This window comes from Martes martes (genome assembly GCF_963455335.1).
Source record: "Martes martes genome assembly, chromosome: 13".
In the NCBI taxonomy this organism is placed as follows: Eukaryota; Metazoa; Chordata; class Mammalia; order Carnivora; family Mustelidae; genus Martes; species Martes martes.
In genome coordinates, this window is record NC_137901.1 from 68310970 (window position 1) to 68333518 (window position 22549).

Here is a 22549-nt window from a genome sequence, read left to right on the forward strand (position 1 = left end):
TTGCTCCTTCATATATTCATATCTGGACAAAATGACAAGGCAGAAAAACTCACCACAAAAAAAAAAAAAAAAAGAACAAGGGGCAGTACCGAAGGCTAGGGAACTAATCAATATGGACATTGGTAATATGTAAAATCTAGAGTTCAGAATGACAATTCTCAAGGTGATAGCTGGGCTTGAAAAAGGCATGGAAGATATTAGAGAAACCCTTTCTGGAGAAATAAAAGGACTAAAACCTAACCAAGTTGAAATCAAAAAAGCTATTAATGAGGTGCAATTAAAAATGGAGACTCTTACTGCTAGGATAAATGAGGCAGAAGAGAGAATTAGTGATATAGAGGACCAAATGACAGAGAATAAAGAAGATGAGCAAAAAAGAGAAACAACTACTGGACCATGAGGGGGAAATTTGAGAGATAAGTGATACCATAAGAAGAAACATTAGAATAATTGGGATTCCAGAAGAAGAAAAAAGAGAGAGGGGAGCAGAAGTTATATTGGAGAGAATCATTGTAGAGAATTTCCCTAATATGGCAAAGGGAACAAGTATCAAATTCTAGGAAGTGAAAAACAACCTGAGGGTTTTGAAGGGGTGGGGGGTGGGAGGTAGGGGGAACCAGGTGGTGGGTATTAGGGAGGGCACGGATTGCATGGAGCACTGGGTGTGGTGAAAAAACAATGAATACCATTACACTGAAAAGAAATAAAAAATTTAAAAAAAAATTCTAGGAAGTGCAGAGAAACCCCCTCAAAATCAATAAGAATAGGTCCACACCCCATCATCTAATGGTAAAATTTACAGTCTTAGCGACAAAGAGAATATCCTGAAAGCAGCCCGGGACAAGAAGTCTGTAACATTCAATGGTAAAAATATTAGATTGCCAGCAGACTTGTCCACAGAGACCTGGCAGGTCAGAAAGAACTGGCATGATATATTCAGAGCACTAAATGAGAAAAACATGCAGCCAAGAATACTATATCCAGCTAGCCTATCATTGAAAATAGAAGGAGATAAAAAGCTTCCAGGATAAACAAAAACTAAAAGAACTTGTAAACACCAAACCAGCCCTACAGGAAATACTGAAAGGGGTCCTCTAAGCAACAAGAGAGCCTAAAAGTAGTAGATCAGAAAGGAACAGAGACAATATACAGTAACAGTCACCTTACAGGTAATACAATGGCACTAAATTCATATCTCTCAATAGTTACCCTGAATGTACATGGGCCAAATGTCCCAATCAAAAGACACAGGGATGTCAGAATGGATAAAAAAACAAAACTCCTCAATATACTATCTACAAGAAACTCATTTAAGACCAAAGACAGCTCCAGATTTAAAGTGAGGGGATGGAAAAAATTTATCATGCTAATGGCCATCAAAAGAAAGCTGGGGTGGCAATCCTTCTATCAGATAAATTAGATCTTAAGCCAAAGACTATAATAGAGACGAGAAGGGACACTATATCATACTCAAAGGGTTTGTCCAATAAGAAGACCTAACAATTTTAAATATCTATGCCCCTAATGTGGGAGCAGCCAACTATATAAAACAATTAATAACAAAATCAAAGAAACACATCCACAATAATACAATAATGGTAGAGGACTTTAACACTCCCCTCACTGAAATGGACAGATCATCCAAGCAAAAGATCAACAAGGATATAAAGGCCTTAAATGACACACTGGACCAGATGGACATCACAGATATATTCAGAACATTCCATCCCAAAGCAACAGAATACACATTCTTCTCTAGTGCACGTGGAACATTCTCCAGAATAGATCACATCCTGGGTCATCAATCAGGTCTCAACCGGTATCAGAAGACTGGGATCATTCCCTGCATATTTTCAGACCACAATGCTCTAAAGCTAGAAGTCAATCACAAGAGGAAATTTGGAAAGAACCCAAGTACATGGAGACTAAAGAGCATCCTCCTAAAGAATGAGTGGGTCAACCAGGAAATTAAAGAAGAATTGAAAAAATTCATAGAAACAAATGATAATGAAAACACAACTGTTCAAAATCTGTGGGACACAGCAAAGGCAGTCCTGAGAGGAAAACATATAGTGATACAAGCCTTTCTCAAAAACCAAGAAGGGTCTCAAATACACAACCTAACCCTACACCTAAAGGAGCTGGAGAAAGAACAACAAATAAAACCTAAACCCAGCAGGAGAAGAGAAATCGTAAAGATCAGAGCAGAGATCAATGAAATAGAAACCAAAAAAAAAAAAAAACAGTAGAACAAATCAATGAAACTAGGAGGTGGTTCTTTGAAAGAATTAATGACTGATAAACCCCTGGCCAGACTTATCAAAAAGAAAAAAGAAAAGACCCAAATTAATAAAATCATGAATGAAAGAGGAGAGATCACAACCAACACCAAAGAAATATAAACAATTATAAGAACATATTATGAGCAACTATATGCCAGCAAATTTGACAATCTGGAAGAAATGGATGCATTCCTAGAGACGTATAAACTACCAAAACTGAACCAGGAAGAAATAGAAAACCTGAACAGACCCATAACCAGTAAGGAGGTTGAAGCAGTCATCAAAAATAAGACCCCAGGGCCAGACGGCTTCCCAGGGGAATTCTACCAAACATTTAAGAAAGAATTAATTCCTATTCCCCTGAAACTGTTCCAAAAAATAGAAATGGAAGGAAAACTTCCAAACTTATTTTATGAGGCCAGCATTACTTTGATCCCAAAACCAGCAAAGACCCCCTCAAAAAAGAGAATTACAGACCAATATCCTTGATGAACACAGATGTGAAAATTCTCACCAAAGTACTGGCTGATAGGATCCAACAGTACATTAAAAGGATTATTCACCACAACCAAGTGGGATTTAATCCAGGGCTGCAAGATTGGTTCAACATCTGCAAATAAATCAATGTGATACAATACATTAATAAAAGAAAGAGCAAGAACCACATGATAGGGCGCCTGGGTGGCTCAGTGGGTTAAAGCCTCTGCCTTCGGCTCAGGTCATGATCTCAGGGTCCTGGGATCGAGCCCCACACCGGGCTCTCTGCTCAGCAGGGAGCCTGCTTCCTCCTCTCTCTCTGCCTGCCTCTCTGCCTGCTTGTGATCTCTGTCTGTCAAATAAATAAATAAAATATTTAAAAAAAAAAAAAAAAGAACCACATGATATTCTCAATAGATGCTGAAAAAGCATTTGACAAAGTACAGCATCCCTTCCTGATCAAAACTCTTCAAAGTGTAGAGATAGAGGGAACACACCTCAATATCATCAAAGCCATCTATGAAAAACCTACCACAAATATCATTCTCAATGGAGAAAAACTGAGAGTTTTTCTGCTAAGGTCAGGAACACGGCAGGGATGTCCATTATCACCACTGCTATTCAACATAGTACTAGAAGTCCTAGCCTCAGCAATGAGACAACAAAAAGAAATTAAGGGCATCCAAATCGGCAAAGAAGAAGTCAAACTATCACTCTTCGCAGATGATATGGTACTATATGTGGAAAACCCAAAAGACTCCACTCCAAAACTGCTAGAACTTGTATAGGAATTCAGTAAAGTGTCAAGATATAAAGTTAATGTACAGAAATCAGTTGCATTTCTTTACACCAACAAGACAGAAGAAAGCAAAATTAAGGAGTCAATCCCATTTACAATTGCACCCAAAACCATAAGATATCTAGGAATAAACCTAACCAAAGAGGCAAAGAATCTATACTCAGAAAACTATAAGGTACTCATGAAAGAAATTGAGGAAGACACAAAGAAATGGAAAAATGTTCCATGCTCCTGGATTGGAAGAACAAATATTGTGAAAATGTCTATGCTACCTAAAGCAATCTACATGTTTAATGCAATCCCTATCAAAATCTCATCCATTTTTTTCAAGGAAATGGAACAAATAATCCTAAAATTTATATGGAACCAGAAAAGACCTTGAATAGCCAGAGGAATGTTGAAAAAGAAAGCCAAAGTTGGTGGCATCACAATTCCAGACTTCAAGCTCTATTACAAAGCTGTCATCATCAAGACAGTATGGTACTGGCATAAAAACAGACACATAGATCAACAGAACAGATTAGAGAGTCCAGAAATAGACCCTCAACTCTATGGTCACCTAATCTTCGACAAAGCAGGAAAGAATGTCAATGGAAAAAGGACAGCCTCTTCAGCAAATGGTGTTGGAAAAATTGGACAGCCACATGCAGAAAAATGAAACTGGACCAGTTCCTTACACCCCACACAAAAACAGACTTAAAATGGATGAAGGACCTCAATGTGAGAAAGGAATCCATCAAAATCCTTGAGGAGAATGCAGGCAGCAACTTCTTTGACCTCAGCCGCAACAACTTCTTCCTAGGAACATTGCCAAAGGCAAGGGAAGCAAGGGCAAAAATGAACTATTGGGACTTCATCAAGATCAAAAGCTTTTGCACAGCAAAGAAAAAAGTTAACAAAACCAAAAGACAACTGACAGAATGGGAGAAAATATTTGTAAATGACATATCAGATAAAGGGATAGTATCCAAAATCTATAAAGAGCTTATCAAACTTAACACCCAAGGAACAAATAATCCAATCAAGAAATGGGCAGAGGACGTAAACAGACAATCCTGCAAAGAAGACATCCAGATGGCCAACAGACACATGAAAAAGTGGTCCACATCACTCGGCATCAGGGAAACACAAATCAAAACCACAATGAGATACCACCTCACACCAGTCAAATTAACAAGTCAGGAAATGACAGATGCTGGCAAGGATGCGGAGAAAGGGGAACCCTCCTACACTGTTGGTGGGAATGCAAGCTGGTGCAACCACTCTGGAAAACAGCATGGAGGTTCCTCAAGAAGTTGAAGATAGAGTTACCCTACGACCCAGCAGTTGCACTACTGTGTATTTACCCTAAAGATCCAAATGTAGTGATCTGAAGGGGCACATGCACCTGAATGTTTATAGCAGCAATGTCCACAATAGCCCAACTATAGAAAGAACCTAGATGTCCATCAACAGATGTATGGATAAAGAAAATGTGGTGTATATATATATATATATATATATATATATATATATATACACATACACAATGGAATACTATGCAGCCACCAAAAGAAATGACGTCTTGCCATTAGCGATGACGTGGATGGAACTAGGGGCTATTATGCTTAGCGAAATAAGTCAATCGGAAAAAGACAATTATCATATGATCTCCGTGATATGAGGAAGTGGAGATGCAATGTGGGGACTGTGGGGGGTAGGAAAAGAATAAATGAAACAAGATTGGATTGGGAGGGAGACAAACCATAAGAGACTCTTAATCTCACAAGACAAACTGAGGGTTGCCAGGGGAAGAGGGGGGAGGGAGAGGGTGGTGGGGTTATGGACATTGGGGAAGGTATGTGCTATGATGAGTGCTGTGAGGTGTGTAAACCTGGCAATTCACAGACCTGTATCCCTGGGGCTAATAATACATTATATGTTTATTTTAAAAAATTATAAATTTTTTTAAAAACATTTAAAAAGTTAAAACTAGGACTACCTTATGGTCCAGTAATCATACTACTGGGTATTTACCCAAAAAATGCAAAACACTAATTCAGAGGGATATATGAACCTCTATGTTTATAGCAGCTTTATTTACGATAGCCAAATTTTGTAGGTAGCCCAAGTGTCCATCAATAGATGAATGGATAAAGAAGATGTGATATATATCTATATATCTACATATCTATATATACATATGTCATATATATAACATTCCATTATATATACATATATATAATGGAATATTATTCAGCAATAAAAAAGAATGATATTTTGCCATTTGCAGAAATATGAATGGAGCTAAGCAAAATAAGTCAGTTGGAGAAAGACAAATACGATATTATTTCACTCATGTGGAATTTAAGAAATAAAACAGAGCAATGGAAAAGAAAAGAGAAAGAGAGAGAAACAAAGAAACAGCCTCTTGCTGTGAAATGTGTAAACCTGGCGATTCACAGACCTGTACCTCTGGGGATAAAAATACATTATACATTTATTAAAAAATTTAAAAATTGAATTTAAAAAAATTGGAAAAAAAAAAAAGAAACAGCCTCTTAACTGTAGAGAAAAAAACGGATGGTTACCAGAGGGAGGTAGGTTGGGGGATAGATGAAATATGTGATGGGGCTTAAGGCACTTTTTGTAATGAGCACTGGGCAATGTATGGAATTGTGGAGTCAATATATTGTACAACTGAAAGTAATATAATACTGCATGTTAACTAATATTGGAATTAAAATGTTTTTATACTAATTGAGGAAGGAAGAATTTGACTGCACATCCAGAACATTTCCATTTCCAAAATAAAAAAATCTTCAGTATTAGGTGTGAGTACCTTGACTGAAGGTAATCATGTAGTAGTTGAAGTGGAGAAATGGTGATTTGGCTCAGCTATGTGTTCAGTACTCAGACTGACTTTTGGAATCCATCATATCATACACATGGAAAGTCAGAATGAAATAGCAGCTCAGACATGAGACTGGCAAATTCAAGGCAGGATGCAAATGAATGCAGGTTGCCTGAGTTCTGAATGGCAGAATCAGGAGGGGAGAACTGGAGCAGTGTATTGTAGAGAAAAAGTATGTGACAACAGTCCAAGCAGGCTCCCATGGACCACATCCACTCCCCTAGTGTCCAGTCCCTACCTATGAAAATGAAACTAGACCAGCTCAGTTGGAAAAAATAGAGAAAAATAACAGCTAGAACAGTCAAGATAGCTCTAGAGCCGTTTTCATACATTTAGCTTATGTTTCAAAAATAAGTAAAAGATGAAGACTTGAGTATTCCCTTTACACTAAGTCTTGTTGTCCAACGACACTCTCATAAGGAAATATCTTGTTCACTGAGATCCTAGCAAGTCTAGAGTTGAAAAAGAAGTTGTTGTTTGTACAACACTGAAGCAAAACACAAGTCAATGATGGACTATATAACTGGCATTCAACTTATGAACCAATGATATGTTCCAACACTAGAGTAAAAATGGCTGTGCCCAAATTTTTGAGAAACAGTATACATAGAGTATTACATGGAGTGAATTAAAGGATTGTTAAGGGAAAATTTCATGATAATAAACTTTTGCTTTTTCTACTACTTAATATTCAGAAACTCACATGAGTGTGGAATTTCACTATGATTCATAGAAAATTTGAGTTGAGGCCAGGCAAGGGAGACAGGAAGATCAATGAAACACATAATTAAAGAGATAATGATGCCAAGAGAAGCTTGTGGCCAAGCCAAGAGCTTTTCATATGTTCTTTGCTGAGTTTCTAGGGCTTGGTTTTAGGAGAACCTAAAGGTGAAGGCAAAGAGATGAGGGGACAAAGATAAAATGTCCTGGTTCTTTTCTTTCTCTCCACAGGGGGGTTGGCCTCAGTTATCTACACAGACACCCTCCAGACCATCATCATGCTGATAGGTTCTTTTATTCTCATGGGGTATGGTAAGTGATGATGGTATGTGCAGTGCCCTGGGGCTGGAAATGGTGAGACTGCTCTTTACTGCTGTCTCCCTGTTCTACATGGTCACACTTTCTGACCACTTATATAATTTACATCATTGAAACATCTGCCTAACTTCTTTCATGCTATACCATCTCAGCATGAGGGAAGAACTTCCCTTTCTTTAAAAAAAAATTCTTGCTCAGGTTTAATCTTAATATGTTTGTGTTTGGAATCAACAAAATCAGTTTCACTGAGTCGGTTTTTTGCAAAAATATTAGTGCACTGGATTCAAGGCACAGAAACGATTTATATAAAACCTTCATAAAATGAAGGATTAAATATAAGAATGGTTTAAGATAATGATAACTGACTATTAACTTCATTATGACTGATGCCATGGAAATTATTAAAGTATGTTACTCCCTCTGCTGCTGGAATACACAAGGAGAGGTTGGATTTTCCTTTATGACTCTCACTTAATTAGTATCAGTTCATTCTTTTAATTCATGCAGCAAGCACTATTAATGAATTTAATTTACAGTTTGCCTATTTTTGTTTTCTTTAATTTTGGTATCTGTTTACCTTTGCCCAGGAAATCCATGTGCATGATCAAAAGGATATAAGATGAAAATAAGTGTCTTTTCATTCCTCCCCTGTCCTGCAGCCACCATGTTCCAACCACTCAAGCTGCACTGAATACAATTCTGAATATGCATGCACCTAATCACAAGCCACACTGAATACAATTCTAAATATGCAGGTACCAATTACAGAGCTTGAAGATAATGTGAAGGAAAAACTGATAAAACTGTAAAGACAACAAATCCACAAAGAGAGTTGGTGATTTTGACACAACATGGATACCATTAGTCACATATGGCTATTTAAATTTGAATTAATCAAAATTAAAATTCATTTTCTCCTTTGCCTAGCCATATTTCTTTTTTTATTTCATTTATTTATTTGACAGAGAGAGAGAGATCACAAGCAGACAGAGAAGCAGGCAGAGAGAGAGGGGGAAACAGGCTCCCTGCTGAGCAGAGAGCCCAGTGCAGGGCTCAATCCCAGGACCCTGAGACCATGCCCTGATCTGAAGGCAGAGGCTTTAACCCACTGAGCCACCCAGGTGCCCCTGCCTAGCCATATTTCAAGTGCTCAATATATGGCTAGTAGTTTTCATATGGGCAGCACAGATATAGAACTGTTCTATCATAGCAGAAAGTTCTATTGAGAGCAGCTCTAGAGACAACTGTTAGTACCCAATTCCTTGCAAACTTTCTATTTAGCAAACTTCTATGCTATTCTTAGTTATGGTTCTTTTTGTCTAGTTTTGGTGATGTACCTCTGGAATCACCTTCTCCTAACCTTAGGATGAAGAGAGGAGGTTCTCATCTCCTAGCATCTTTCCTGTATTGCTGTTAAAAACCATATTCCCCTTAGCAGAACAATTTCTTTGTATGTTCTGTATCCTCCATTGGATTGAATTCCTGTCTTGCACATTTATTTTGCACATAATCCTAGCACAATGCTTGGCACATACAAACACTTTGGTGCTAAATGAAATAAGTAATGAAGAAGTTAATTAATGACAACCACAACACAAGGATGTATGACACTCTGATGAATTTTGTACTACTTTAACTTATCCTAGGTGGGCCCAGATGCCTGGGCTCATCCTTCTTTCTAGGGTTTCTATCCATTATTGTTCTTTCCTACACTTCTCTTGCCTTTCCAGACCCCCAGTAGGCTCTCACCATTTCACCTCACCACACATAATCTGCTGCCTCCAATATCTGTTCCTTATCTTCTCATCTTTTATTCTAGGATGAGTAGAATACAGTATTGCATCAGAAAAACCAGACTGTGCATAAGGTCAGAATAGCCAGACTTTGTGTCAGCAAGGGAGACCATTGCTCCTGGTCCTTTCAGAGGAGTTGGGGCTTTCTCATGGCTAATTCTGCTAGTCTCACTCTGCTACCTCACCTTCAGGCTTATTTCTGTTCTGTATGGTTATAAGACATCAATATCAGTCTGTTGCATAACAGTTTTATTTTTACCATAAACGTAGGCACTAAAAATTTTTTTCAAAAGTGACATAAGGAGAAAGGTTAAAGGGTGATTTGCTTTGTCTACATTGTGAAAGCATGATAGAATTGCCAATGCCAGTGAAAGTGCTAGAAAAACATGGATCTTCTGAGAACACTGAAGATTTGACTAGGCTGATTGGAGATACTTGGATACCTCCACCACAAAGGAATAACTATGAACAGATTCCTATTAAATTATATTTAATAATAGATTTAGTTCTATTAAATTAGATTTAATATAATTAGATTTCTATTAAATATTTCATGTTATCCAATACCTTTGCAGCATTTACCGAAGTGGGAGGCTATGAGAGTTTTACAGAAAAGTACATGAACGCCATCCCAACCATAGTTGAGGGGGACAACCTGACAATCAGCTCCAAGTGCTACACTCCTCAGGCTGACTCCTTCCACATTTTCCGAAATGCTGTCACAGGGGATCTTCCTTGGCCAGGAACAATATTCGGAATGACCATAGTAGCTCTGTGGTACTGGTGCACAGATCAGGTAAAGTATGTGTGTGGTGTACAAATATGTTTATGTTACTCTTTTTCTACTCATAGAAAATCATCTAGTTTCTATTTTGTACACACATAAACACACATGCATCACACACATTGTTTAAACAGCCAAACACTTCTACAAGTGTTATTATGAAAAATAAATGTCTGTTGTCCTGCTCTCTGTTCTATTTGTCTCCCAAAAGCAAACATTTTTGGCTCCTTCAGTTAAGTATTTTGGATTGTATTCTCTTCTCTAAATCTTTGTACAGCATGGTTGTACAAACCTCCAGGGTCATGGACTATGGAGTTTAAAGGGGCAAGTCTGGCCTTTCCTGGGTCAACAATGGGGTATCCGGGTAGAGGCACAGGTGGAGGCCAACTGCCCAGGCTTCCCACCTGTCTGCAGTCTAGTTGTGTTTGGAAAAGTATTCCTTGCTGTCGTCCACGTTAGGCTTGATGGTGTCACTGTCTGGCTTCCAGCCAGCAGGACAGACTTCCCCATGCTCATTCATGTACTGGAAGGCCTGAACCAGCTGCAGGACTTCGTCCACAGGCAAATCAGCATGGTTGGTGAACCATTGGAGTGTCACCACCTTGGAGCACATTAGAAATAAATGCTCTCGGATGTTACCCAGACCCACTGAATCAGAATTTACTTGTAAATTTGATCCCTAGGTGATTTAAATAAATTCTTGCATTGTTCCCTTTTGGTTTTCCAGTTTTCAGATTTTTATATTGTCTTCCAATAATTGAATTCTCCAGCAAGTTCCTCAGGAAAACAGGAGATAAATTTATTGTGGATTTGTCTTCATGTTTGAAAATGTCTTCATTTCAACTTTTCTTAAATTGATCCTCTGGCCATGTACACATTTCTAAGTTGGAAATAATTTTCCCAAAGACTTAAATTCATTGTCTTCTGGCTTCCACCATTACTGGTGAGAAGCCTGAAGTTATTCTTGATCCTTTGGATGTAACCTGTCTTTTCTCTATGGAATTTTGTGTTTTCCTTTGGAAACCCTCCACTTTTGGATGTTGGTCTTCCACAACTGGTTTTCTAGTGTTCTTATCTTTCATCCCCCATCTTTCATCTCTTGGTCTTTTTGCTCTACTTTCTAAATTTCCTCAATATTATCCTCCAATTTCCTGCCTTTGTATTTATAACTCTCAAGATATTATTTTTTTGTTTTTTGGATGTTCCTTTTCATAGCACTTGAGTTTGTTTTTGTTTTTTGATTTGAAGTTTTCATCACCGTGCTCGCTTCAGCAGCACATATACTAAAATTTGAATGAAATTTTCATCACCATCTATAGTCTCTGTCAACTCAAACCTATAATTTCGCAATTTTAACCCATCTTGGGCCAGTGGTCATTTTTGTCAGTGAGGAATCAGTTTTCTTTTCTATATATAATAAACTGATTTTCTCAACCTCTCTACCAAAGAATGCATCCTTTCATTGATTTCTGCAACTATCTTTATTATTTACATTTGCCCCTGACCATCTGATTTATCTCCTGTAAATGGCCTCACATTCACCCTTAGATTTTATATCTGACCCTGCTTGTCTGCTGACAGGCCTCCCCTCCTCACCTTTGTGTTGTTCTTCCAACTTTCTGTTTCAAGCCCTCTGTCTAAAGATGGCACCTGCTCCCCCAGCACTGAGTGACACTGTTGCTATCCTTAACAGATCTGTCTCTCCAAAGAGAATGAAACATTAAAAGCCATCCCTATACTCTGACATTCCTTGAGAAGAAAAATATCAAGAAGTTATGGCATTATAGGTAGAAATCCTGCTTTACTAGAAAATTCTTAGTTAAGGGATTACACAACTTAAGTGGAATGGTGAAATTATACACATTGAATTTCCCAGGACCACTATTTTTGCTCCATAACTCAATGAGGTCCTCAGAATATTCTGAAGAAATCTAGAGATTAGTGTCTCAGGGTTCTCTTCTGATGGCTGCCTGACTCTGATGTTTCTATGCCAATGAGTTTGATTTCCCAAGGGGACAATTCTTTTCTAATGGTGAAGAGATACTGATCAGTATGTGGCTTATTTGGTGCTTACAACACTAAAAGCACAGTTTTTAGTTTTGCCACAGTTTTGCCACAGTTGGTGGCAAAAACCAGTAGTGACAGCCTTGTACTTGGAGGAGCACATGGCCATGGTTGCAATGCAGCCTAGGATCTGTAAACATTTTAATAGTACTGATGTGTATTGACTCCTATGTATCAAGAGTCTTACAAACATTATACCAAATATTCAACTGTCCTGCAAGAAATAACCCTTTTATTTATTTGTTATAACAAGTTTTTTTTATTATGTTCAATTAGCCAACATACAGTATATCATTAGTTTTTGATGTAGTGTTCAACAATTCATTAGTTGCATATAAAATGTGAATTGTGTAATGCAATCACAAGTTTACAAATACTTCCAGAAGTTAGTAATTATTGACATTTCAATTGACCCATTTATATCCTTCTCTAAGTTAAAGTTATCATTAATTCTTTTTTCCATTTTTTAATTTATTTTTTATTATGTCCAATTGAAGATAACCTTTTTAGAGATGAAAAATCTGCATCTAACAAGGCCAAATACTCAAATAAGTAGAGCAGAGATTCGAGTTCTGATTTCACTCTGAAGTTCATTATTTTCCGTTTTTCATGGCCTCATATCTTATTGTAACATTAATCCCTGAAAAGAAGCACTCACCTTCTTTTACATCATCCTCAAGTTGTTTGATGACTATGTCATGATTTCCTGGCAGGTAATTGTGCAGCGCTGCCTAACAGGTAAGAACATGTCTCATGTGAAGGCCGCCTGCATCATGTGTGGGTACCTGAAACTGCTGCCCATGTTCCTCATGGTGATGCCAGGAATGATCAGCCGCATCTTATACACAGGCAAGTCATTGATTCATAAATCCTCTTTCTTTTATGCTTGAACTCTGAGTAGTGGTTTTAAGATGTATTAAAACCTTGATAAGATAGAAAACCCATTATGAATGGAAATAAAAACACAATTCCAGGTGGTAAGAACAGTTTTTGCAGGGGCTCCGAAGCAGGAAACTCTGGCATATTTGACACCTATATATCCAATTAGTAGGGAACAGTCAACAAAATTATTGTATACCCCCTTTATAGAAAATTACACACAAGAGACCAAAAACTTTCTCAAAACTTAGTAAAATTGGTTATTATGTTTAAGTGTAAAAAGCAAACTACAAGGGGCACCTGGGTGGCTCAGTGGGTTAAGGCCTCTGCCTTCGGCTCAGGTCATGATCTCAGGGTCCTGGGATCAAGCCCTGCATCAGGCTCTCTGCTCAGCAGGGAGCCTGCTTCCCTTCCTTTCTCTCTCTCTCTGCCTGCCTCTCTGCCTACTTGTGATCTCTGTCAAATAAATAAATAATTTTTTTTTTTTAAAAGCAAACTACAGCTTTGCGCAGTGGCAGTATCATAGCCAATGAGGTTTATCCGAGGCGCGATTATTGCTAATTAAAAAAACAAACTACAAAATATGATCTCAACAATTACTACAGTTTTGCAAAAGAAACATTTCTCTGTGGGAAAAGATTACAAAAGAATTAAAAGAAAAGGCAAAGAGGTGCCTGAGTGGCTCAGTCAATTATCTGCCTTCAGCTCAGACCATGACCCCAGGGCCCCAGGATAGAGCCCCACATCAGGCTCCCTGATCAGCAGGGAGTCTGCTTCTCCCTCTGACCCTCCCCTTTTCATGCTCTCCCTCTTTCATTCTCTCTCTCTCTCAGATAAATAAATAAAATCTTTTTTAAAAAGAATTAAAAAACTAAAAGCAGCTAATGTGTTATGGTGTTAGTATTCTGGGAGATTTTTTTATATATATGGACCATATCTTCTTTACCCATTCATCTTTTGAAGGGCATCTTGGCTTTTTTCACAGTTTGGTGATTGTGGCCATTACTGCTATGAACATTGGGGTACAGATGACCCTTCTTTTCAATACATCTGTATCTTTGGGGTAAATACCCAGCAGTGCAATTGCAGGGTCATAGGGTAGCTCTATTTTTAATTTCTTCTTTTCCCTATTAAAATTACATTTTATTTATTTTATTTTTAAAATTTTTTTCAGTGTTCCAAGATTCATTGTTTATGCACCAGACCCAGTGCTCCATGCAATACATGCCTTCCTTTATCCACCACCAGGTTCACCCAAGCTCTCCAACCTCCTCCCCCCCAAACCCTCAGTTTGTTCTCAGAGATTCTTTTAAGTCATTTTTTGCTATCTGTTGTCATAATATTGTTTAAGCAAAAAAAAAAAAAAAATTGCCAAGGTGTTGTAAAACTGCCACAGTGAAGGGAGACCTCATCCCACATGAGCAATCATCCCTGAGAAAAATCACAAGTGACACCTCTTCTTAGATGCAGGTGGAAAGCACTGGGCTAAATGACTGGACACTGAACTAACTTCCTGAGTATTGTTTGGCTGTTGTGGTTATTTTATCTCTGGAGTTCTGTGCCTCTGGGAGGATTTATGCTTTTGCAACTTCTCTGGAGGATGGAATCAGTTCCCCCTGTTTGCTCTCATGTTCTAGCTGGGCCACAACCCAAAGAGGAACCCCGCTCCTTAGGTCAGTGCAAAGGGAGCTAAATGTTCCCAGTAAATGTCTTTCCTCTCACCCATAATGTACAACTTGTCTCTATGTTCAATGGTTGCATATCTTACCTGTTTGGGCCGCACTCACTGAACATACTTATCTGAATCCCTCCTCAGAGAAAGTGGCCTGTGTTGTGCCTTCTGAATGTGTGAAACACTGTGGCGTTGAAGTTGGCTGCAGTAACTATGCCTACCCAATGATGGTGCTGGAACTGATGCCTGATGGTAAGAAAATGTCCATGCTCAAATGAATGGAGAAAATGTAATGATAGTTAGATAAATGATAGAGATAGATAGATGATAGATAGATAATAGATAGATGGTGATGATAGATAGATAGATAATAGATAGATAGATGATAGATGATAGAATGATTTCACTAATTTGTGGAACATAAGGAATGGCATAGAAGATATTAGGAGAAGGAAGGGAAAAATGAAGGAGGGAGGAATCTGAAGGGGAGATGAACCATGAGAGACTATGGACCCCAGGAAACAAACTAATGGTTTTAGAGGGGAGGGGAGTTGAGGCATGGGTTACCCAATGACAGGTATTAAGAAGGGCCCATGTTGTGTGGAGCGCTGGGTGTTATACACGAACAATGAATCATGGAATGTTACATTAAAAAATAATGATGTACTGTATGGTTACTAACAGAATTTTTAAAAAGATAAATGATAGATTAGATAGATAGATAGATGGTAGATAGGAGTGTAGAAATGAAAATGAAAACCTGCCATTTACAACAGCATAGATGGACCTAGAGGACATTATGCTAAGTGATATAAACCAGTTACCGAAAGACAAATACCACATAATGTCACTTATATGTGGAATCTAAAGAAGTGGAACTCATGCAATAGAGTAGAATGGTGGTTGCTGGGGCTGGGGGGGTAGGGGAAATGGGAAGATGTTTGTCAAAAGATACAAACTTTCAGTTATAAGATGAATAATTTCTGGAGAACCAGTGGAAAGCAGGGAAATTATAGTTAACAAAAATGTATGCTTAAAATTTGCTAAGAGAATAGATCTCAAGTATTCTCACCACAAAACAAGAAAACCATAACTATGTGAGGGGATGGATATGTTAATTAGCTTGATTGTAGTAATCATATCACAGTGTACAGTGTACATAAACATCACATTATACACCTTAACCATATGCAATTATTTGTCAATCATGCCTCAATAAAGCTGAAAAAAAAAGAAAAATGTTAATGCTGGGACTTCCTCACAGACCTGGTCTATAGATGGGCCATGAGGAAAGATTATGGTATAACCCTCAATAATTCTAACTTCCATTAATTCAATTGTCTTCATCAGACATTTCTTGAGCACTTTACATAGGTTATCAGCCCTGTGCTGACCCTGGGGAATACAGAGATGAATCAGATATAATTCCTATTAGAAGAATTTTACTCCTTTGTATTTAAGATGTCTTCCAAGGCAATCAAGAGAATTTAAGTGATGGATTTGTCAATAAAAGTGTTGCAACTAAAGCCTTCTCATCTTTGATGCCTGGGCGGTGTAGTCGGTTAAGTGTCTGCCTTTGGCTCAGGTCATGTTCCTGAAGTCCAAGGATCAGCAGGGAGTCTGCACTGTCTCTCACTCACTCCCTCTCACTCTCTTTTTCAAATAAATAAATAAAATCTTTTTAAAAAGGAGTTGCATAGACATAAACTTATAAATTCAGAAAACTAGAAGTTAACTATTTATCCTGCTTTCTTTAGACCAATTATACCCTAATAATAGACCCCAACCTATGCAATTTACAACTATTTATTTAGTGCCTACTATGTGCCAGATAGTACCCTGATGGTTAGAAAACATCAGTGAAATAGGCACAAAATCCAATATATGTTGGAACTTGCATTGTAGCTTCATGAAATAGAAAATAAATTACACATGTGAAAAGGAAGAAAATTACTATGATACTAGAAGGTGATCTGTGTTGGTCAGAAGCAAAGCAGAATATGGAGCTCAGCAACAACCAGATGCTCTTGTACCTTAGGTCCATCAAAAGTCAGCTAACACTTCTGTGATCTTTCTCCTTCCTGACACACATTAGCATTGTCAGGAGGAAGGGAGCACCACCCACAAATGACATCACCCATCCACCTCATTCCAACTTGGTCCTAGGAGTTTTAGGGGCATTACTAATAAGCAGAAAGAATTGGAGGATGAAGTGACCATAATATCTCAAAATTACTTGCTTTTCCCACCAAAAACTTCAACAGAACTACCTACTATTGTATTCCCTCTCCAGTTCCCTAAGTCTTCAGGAAACCAAGAGGTTCTTGCCCAAAGAAAGATGGCCCAACACTGTTTCCTCTCTCCAAAATTTAAGTTCCAGCAAATTATCTCTATTTATATTTATAATTAAAATTATATACTGGATTATTCTAAAATCACCAGGAAATATGCAGGAAATGCCACATGACGATATATCTTGACAGGAGCATCAGTTAGTAAATGTTCCAGGTGACACTTTTCAACAACTCTCTGGTTTGGCAAGGTCCTCATAAATCATGGAGTCTAATTTCTAGCTAATGTTTGCACTCTCATCTGGCCCTAGGACTGCGAGGTCTGATGATGTCAGTCATGTTGGCCTCTCTCATGAGCTCCCTGACCTCCATCTTCCACAGTGCCAGCACCCTCTTTACCATGGACCTCTACACCAAGATTAGGAAACAGGCATCAGAGAAAGAGCTTCTTATAGCAGGACGGTGAGAGCATCCTGATTTTTCTCTAAAATTTCTCTGGAAAAGTGCAGAAATAAAAGTGAACTAGAGCCTTCTCATCTTTGGGTTCAGTGAAATAAATCATAGAATTCTAGAATGGGGAAGGGACATTAAGAGGACGTTTAACCCAACTTTATCTCTTTCCAGATACAAAACTTGGGACCATACTTTTAAATGAAATAGTTGCTTTTTCAGACCTTCAAATGCCTCTCTGATTGTCTCTTATTTCTTCCTCTCATTAAACTCTCTTCCACTTACATCTTCATGAAACTCTAGCATTTTTCATGGGGTATAAATTTCCCCACCTACTCCCATAGGCTAATACATTGTCTCTAGAAGTTTCCATGTACATCTCATGAAGCAGTCCAAATTAAGTCATCCACACACTACTACAGGGTGGTTTATCAACTGTATTCATTAAGAAATGGGTTGTTATAGGGTAGCTTTATTTTTAATTTTTTCCTTTTTTTTAATTCCTTTTCAGTGTTCCAGAATTCATTGTTTATGCACCACACCCAGGGCTCCATACAATATGTGGCCTCCATAATACACACCACCAGGCTCACCCAACCTCCCACCCCCTTTTAAGGAATCTACACACTATTTTCCAAAGTGTCTGCACCAACTTGCATTCCCACCGACAGTGTAAGAATGTTCCCCTTTCTCCACTCCTCTCCAACACTTGTTGTTTCCTGTCTTGTTAAATTTTTGCCACCCAAAGATACAGATGTACTGAAAAGAAGGGTCATATGTACCCCAGTTTCATAGCAGCAATGGCCATGATTGCTAAAATGTGGAAAGAGCCAAGATGCCCTTCAACAGACAAATAGATAAAGAAGATATCGTCCATATATACAATGGAACATTATGCAGCCATCAGAAAGGATGAATACCCACCTTTTGAATCAACATGGACAGGACTGGAGGAGATTATGCTGAGTGAAATAAGTCAAGCAGAGAAAGTCAATTATCATATGGTTTCACTTACTTGTGGAGCATAAGGAATAACATGGAGGATATTAGGAGAAGGAAAGGAAAAGTGAATTGGGAGAAATTGGAGATGGTGATGAAGCATGAGAGACTGTGGACTCTGAGAAACAAACTGAGGGTTTTGGGGGGGTGAGCCTGGTGGTGGGTATTAAAGAGGGCATGTATTTCATGGAGCACTGGGTGTGGTGCATAAACAATCTTAGAACACTGAAAAAAAAATTAAGATGTTAAAAAATAAAGAAATGGGGCATCAAGAGAAACTGACTACATACATAAAAGATAGTAGTTTACTGAAGACAGTAAAAATTGCTTAGTAAATTAAGCACTTCCAGGGAAAATTCCAAGGACTCACTTGGTCCAGATTTTGACTCTGGAAAAATACTTTAGAAGGAGAACAGTAAGGGATCTATGTTTTTTGGTAGAGAAAGCATTAAGACCTGAATTCAGTAAGCCCAAGAAGGAGAAGTCCACTAATAGGCATATGATCTTGGGTATGAATACCTTTTAAGTCTCAATAATAAATTAATGAATTTTTTTCTCTCTCTCTTATTAAATGCCTCCTAGGTCCCAGAATACAAATATGAAAAAGGACATATACATGAAAAATAATTTCCTGCTTTGTAGAATTTTTGCCTTTGTTGGGAAGATAGACAACTAATAAACATATTCTATGTCTAATGACAGAGAGTGCTAGGGAAAAAATTAAAGCAGGATTAACCACTCAAGATAGCTGTTCAGGGTGTCTTCCCTGAGGAGGTGGCATTTGACGGAAGCCCTGAGGGAAGTGTGGGAGTAAACCCAGTGGCTTTTTGGGAATGGAATAGTAAGTGCTGAATTCTTACTACAGTCATGTGTGCAGTGTATTTAAGGACAGCAGGGGTGAGGTTGGCACATGATGAGCAAGTGGAAGCGTGATAAGAACCAAGGTCTAAAAGGTAACTAGAGGTGAAATTATGTAGGACCATATAAGCTATAACAAGACTTTGGATTTTATTCCGCATATGATGGAAAACAACTGAAGATAAGAGAGCAAGGTAGGTACATTATTTGCTTCCCAATGATGATAACAAGGAGAACAAGGGTAGTGGGCATTATTTGTTCATTAAACTTTATTATCTAGGAATCATGCTCAGACTTTCCATGGTTTATCACATTTAATTACTGCAAGGTTGCAGAAGTTTTGCAAAGCTTCAGTGAGACAATTGTGCTTCAGTCTCTTGCCCAAACGCTTGTCCCCCATGTCTCCCCCACAGCTCTATTTCAGGTGAACACAGAGAAGTAATGAAAGTCCAATAAATTGTTCATTTATTTATACAATAAGCACAGAATATTTTGGAGTTTAGCCTTAGTCATTCTCCCTGGACCCCAGTAACCTCTAAGCAGTTTTTAGCAATATTTTAACCAATTCTTTCTACCTGCCAAGGTACTCAAGTAGTAAAACACACAAATTAACATTTCTGGCCAATTCACTCAGAATTTTGGAATAAAGGATATTTTAATTAACCTGGGAAGCCTGATTTAGTTTTCCTCAAGCTAGGAAAAAAGATTAAAATGGGACTCGCTTTCTTTATCATACCAATAAGTACTTACTCATAGAAATAGTGTGATTTTTTTTCTAATTGATATATTACATAAATCGCGTTAGAGAATTATTAACAAGTTGGTGACATTTGAACTGTAATGAATGGATGTTTAACCTTATAGTTGAAGCTGCTGTTACTAATTATAGACAAGCAATTTTTTATTGGCATTTTGCTAACCAATGGTCATTAAACATGGCATGGCTTCATGTGAGGTCAAGGAGTTTGATTTTTTAAAGATTTTTATTTATTTGACAGAGAGAGACACAGTAAGAGAGGGAACACAAGCAGGGAGAGTAGAAAAGGAAAAAGCAGCCTCCCCGCTGAGCAGGGAGCCCGATGTGGGGCTCAATCCCAGCACCCTGGGATCATGACCTGAGTAGACACATAATGACTGAGCCACCCAGGTGCCCCTGGGAGTTTGATTTTATTTGGAAAATCAGTGAATGACCACAAGAATGAATTCAAGAACAAAAGCACAATCGAAGTACCAATAATACTTTTGTTTAATATTTAAATCATTTTGTTTTCTCCCCAGACTATTTATCATTCTATTAATTGTCATCAGCATTTTGTGGGTCCCATTAGTGCAGGTATCTCAAAATGGACAACTGTTCCATTATATAGAAGCAATTTCTAGCTACCTCGGGCCTCCTATTGCAGCTGTCTTCCTGCTTGCCATCTTCTGTAAAAGAGTTAATGAACAAGTAAGTAAATCAGAAAACTTCTTTCAAACTAGAGTGAGAAAATTATTTCTTTCACTGGAGAAAAATGCATCCTTTCCACCCTGTTTATACAACTCAAAGCCCATCTCAATTATAATTGTAGTCAGTTACAATTCCTCATTCTCACTCAAGTGCATAAATATGCAGGGCATACTTATAGTATAGTCTTTACATTTCTCACAAAATATTATATATACAGGCCATGATGATGAGGAACACAAATTTTGGAGTAAGACTGACAGGACCCAATCTTGGCTCTACCATTTTATATCATTGTGATCTTAAGCAAACAATTTGTTTCTGGGTAGAACGAAGATAATCATAGTGCCTAACTGATAGAATTGTTGTGAGGATTAAAAGAGATTTTTTTAATGTGAAGTGCTCCAGTTCCATCCATGTTGATGCAAATGTTGGGTATTCATCCTTTCTGATGGCTGAGTAATATTCCACTATATGTATGGACCATATCTTCTTTATCCATTTGTCTGTTGAAGGGCATCTCAGCTCTTTTCAGTTTGGCTCTTGTAGACCTTGTTACTATTAACATTGAGGTGCATGTAGCCATTCTTTTTACTACATCTGTACCTTTGGGGTAAATGCCCAGTAGTGCAATTGCTGGATCATTATTGATTCTTAGTGGAGAAAGCAGGTAGGATGATAAATATGATCTATTCAAATGAGCTTCTCATCTTTTCCAAATATTCTGATTTTATTCCTATTTTCTTTGCAGGGGGCCTTCTGGGGTCTAGTCACTGGACTTGTGATTGGCCTCATTCGCATGATTGCAGAATTTGTCTATGGAACAAGTAGTTGTTTGGCTACCAGTGACTGTCCCAAGATCATCTGTGAAGTGCACTATCTGTACTTTGCCATCATTCTCTTTTTTGTTTCTGTGCTGGTCATCCTGGGAGTTTCCCTGCTAACAAAACCCATTCCTGATGTACATGTGAGTAATGAGTAGTAGATACATGCTCATTTTAAAATAAGAGTTCTTTGCCTTCCAGGGGATTGGGAAATGGGCTTCAACCTCAAAAAAACTTCACAATGCATTTAGGAGGTAAATCTTCATCTTCGTTTTAGGATACCAAGAAGAGAGTAATTAGTGTTGCCTAAGAAATTGAAAAAGTCTTCAAAGCAGAGCTCTCATCTGAGCTGGTACTATTTAGTGGCAAGTAGAATTTCATACGCAACACAAACACTGACACAGATTTTTTATTTTAAAAAAAGCAGGTACCAGTTGTCAGGAAAAAGAAAAATAGAACAATGAGATGCCTTTCAAATTAGCATAAATGTTTAATATTAATATGTCAAGTTTTGGTAAGGATGTTGGGAAGTGTCCACTCTCCAAAATTGTTGGTGAATGTACGAATTTTATAATTTGTAGGAAGGTAATTGGGCAGTATTTATCAATTAAAATGCTCATACCCTGTGAGCCAACAACCACATTTCTAGGAGCTTATGTGTAGAAATACTTGCACAAGCAGGAAGAATATATGTATAATGATTTTCTCTACCAAAGGTTTTTGGTAGAAAAAAGATGAAGACAACTCGAATTTCTCTCACTAGTGGAATGGATACACAATAGAACACTGAATATTATGCAGCTGTTCAAGAACTTGAGAAGCTCTATTATTTGCTTTTTTAAATGCCCACAATATGGTTAAGGGGGAAAAACACTTGCAGAAATATATACTATTATATAATACCACTTTTTGAAAACAAAATACACATATATATGTTTGTCTAAGAATAGACAAAATACCTTAAAACATATACACCAGAAATTCTCAGTAAAAGGTATCTTT

General features: G+C 37.8%; 1 protein-coding gene across 1 annotated transcript in view; it reads left to right on the top strand.

Annotated features, from left to right (window-relative positions):
* The window catches only part of LOC308354475 (solute carrier family 5 member 4), a gene marked incomplete at both ends in the record, with an annotated part of 44774 nt that overhangs the window by 14393 nt on the left and 7832 nt on the right, over positions 1 to 22549 (top strand). Inside the window, 7 exons of the mRNA XM_080821945.1 lie at positions 7403 to 7483; positions 9858 to 10078; positions 12844 to 12979; positions 14826 to 14933; positions 17284 to 17434; positions 20558 to 20726; positions 21475 to 21690. Coding sequence (XP_080678071.1) covers positions 7403 to 7483; positions 9858 to 10078; positions 12844 to 12979; positions 14826 to 14933; positions 17284 to 17434; positions 20558 to 20726; positions 21475 to 21690 — 1082 coding nt within the window. The remainder of the gene's footprint in view (positions 1 to 7402; positions 7484 to 9857; positions 10079 to 12843; positions 12980 to 14825; positions 14934 to 17283; positions 17435 to 20557; positions 20727 to 21474; positions 21691 to 22549) is intronic.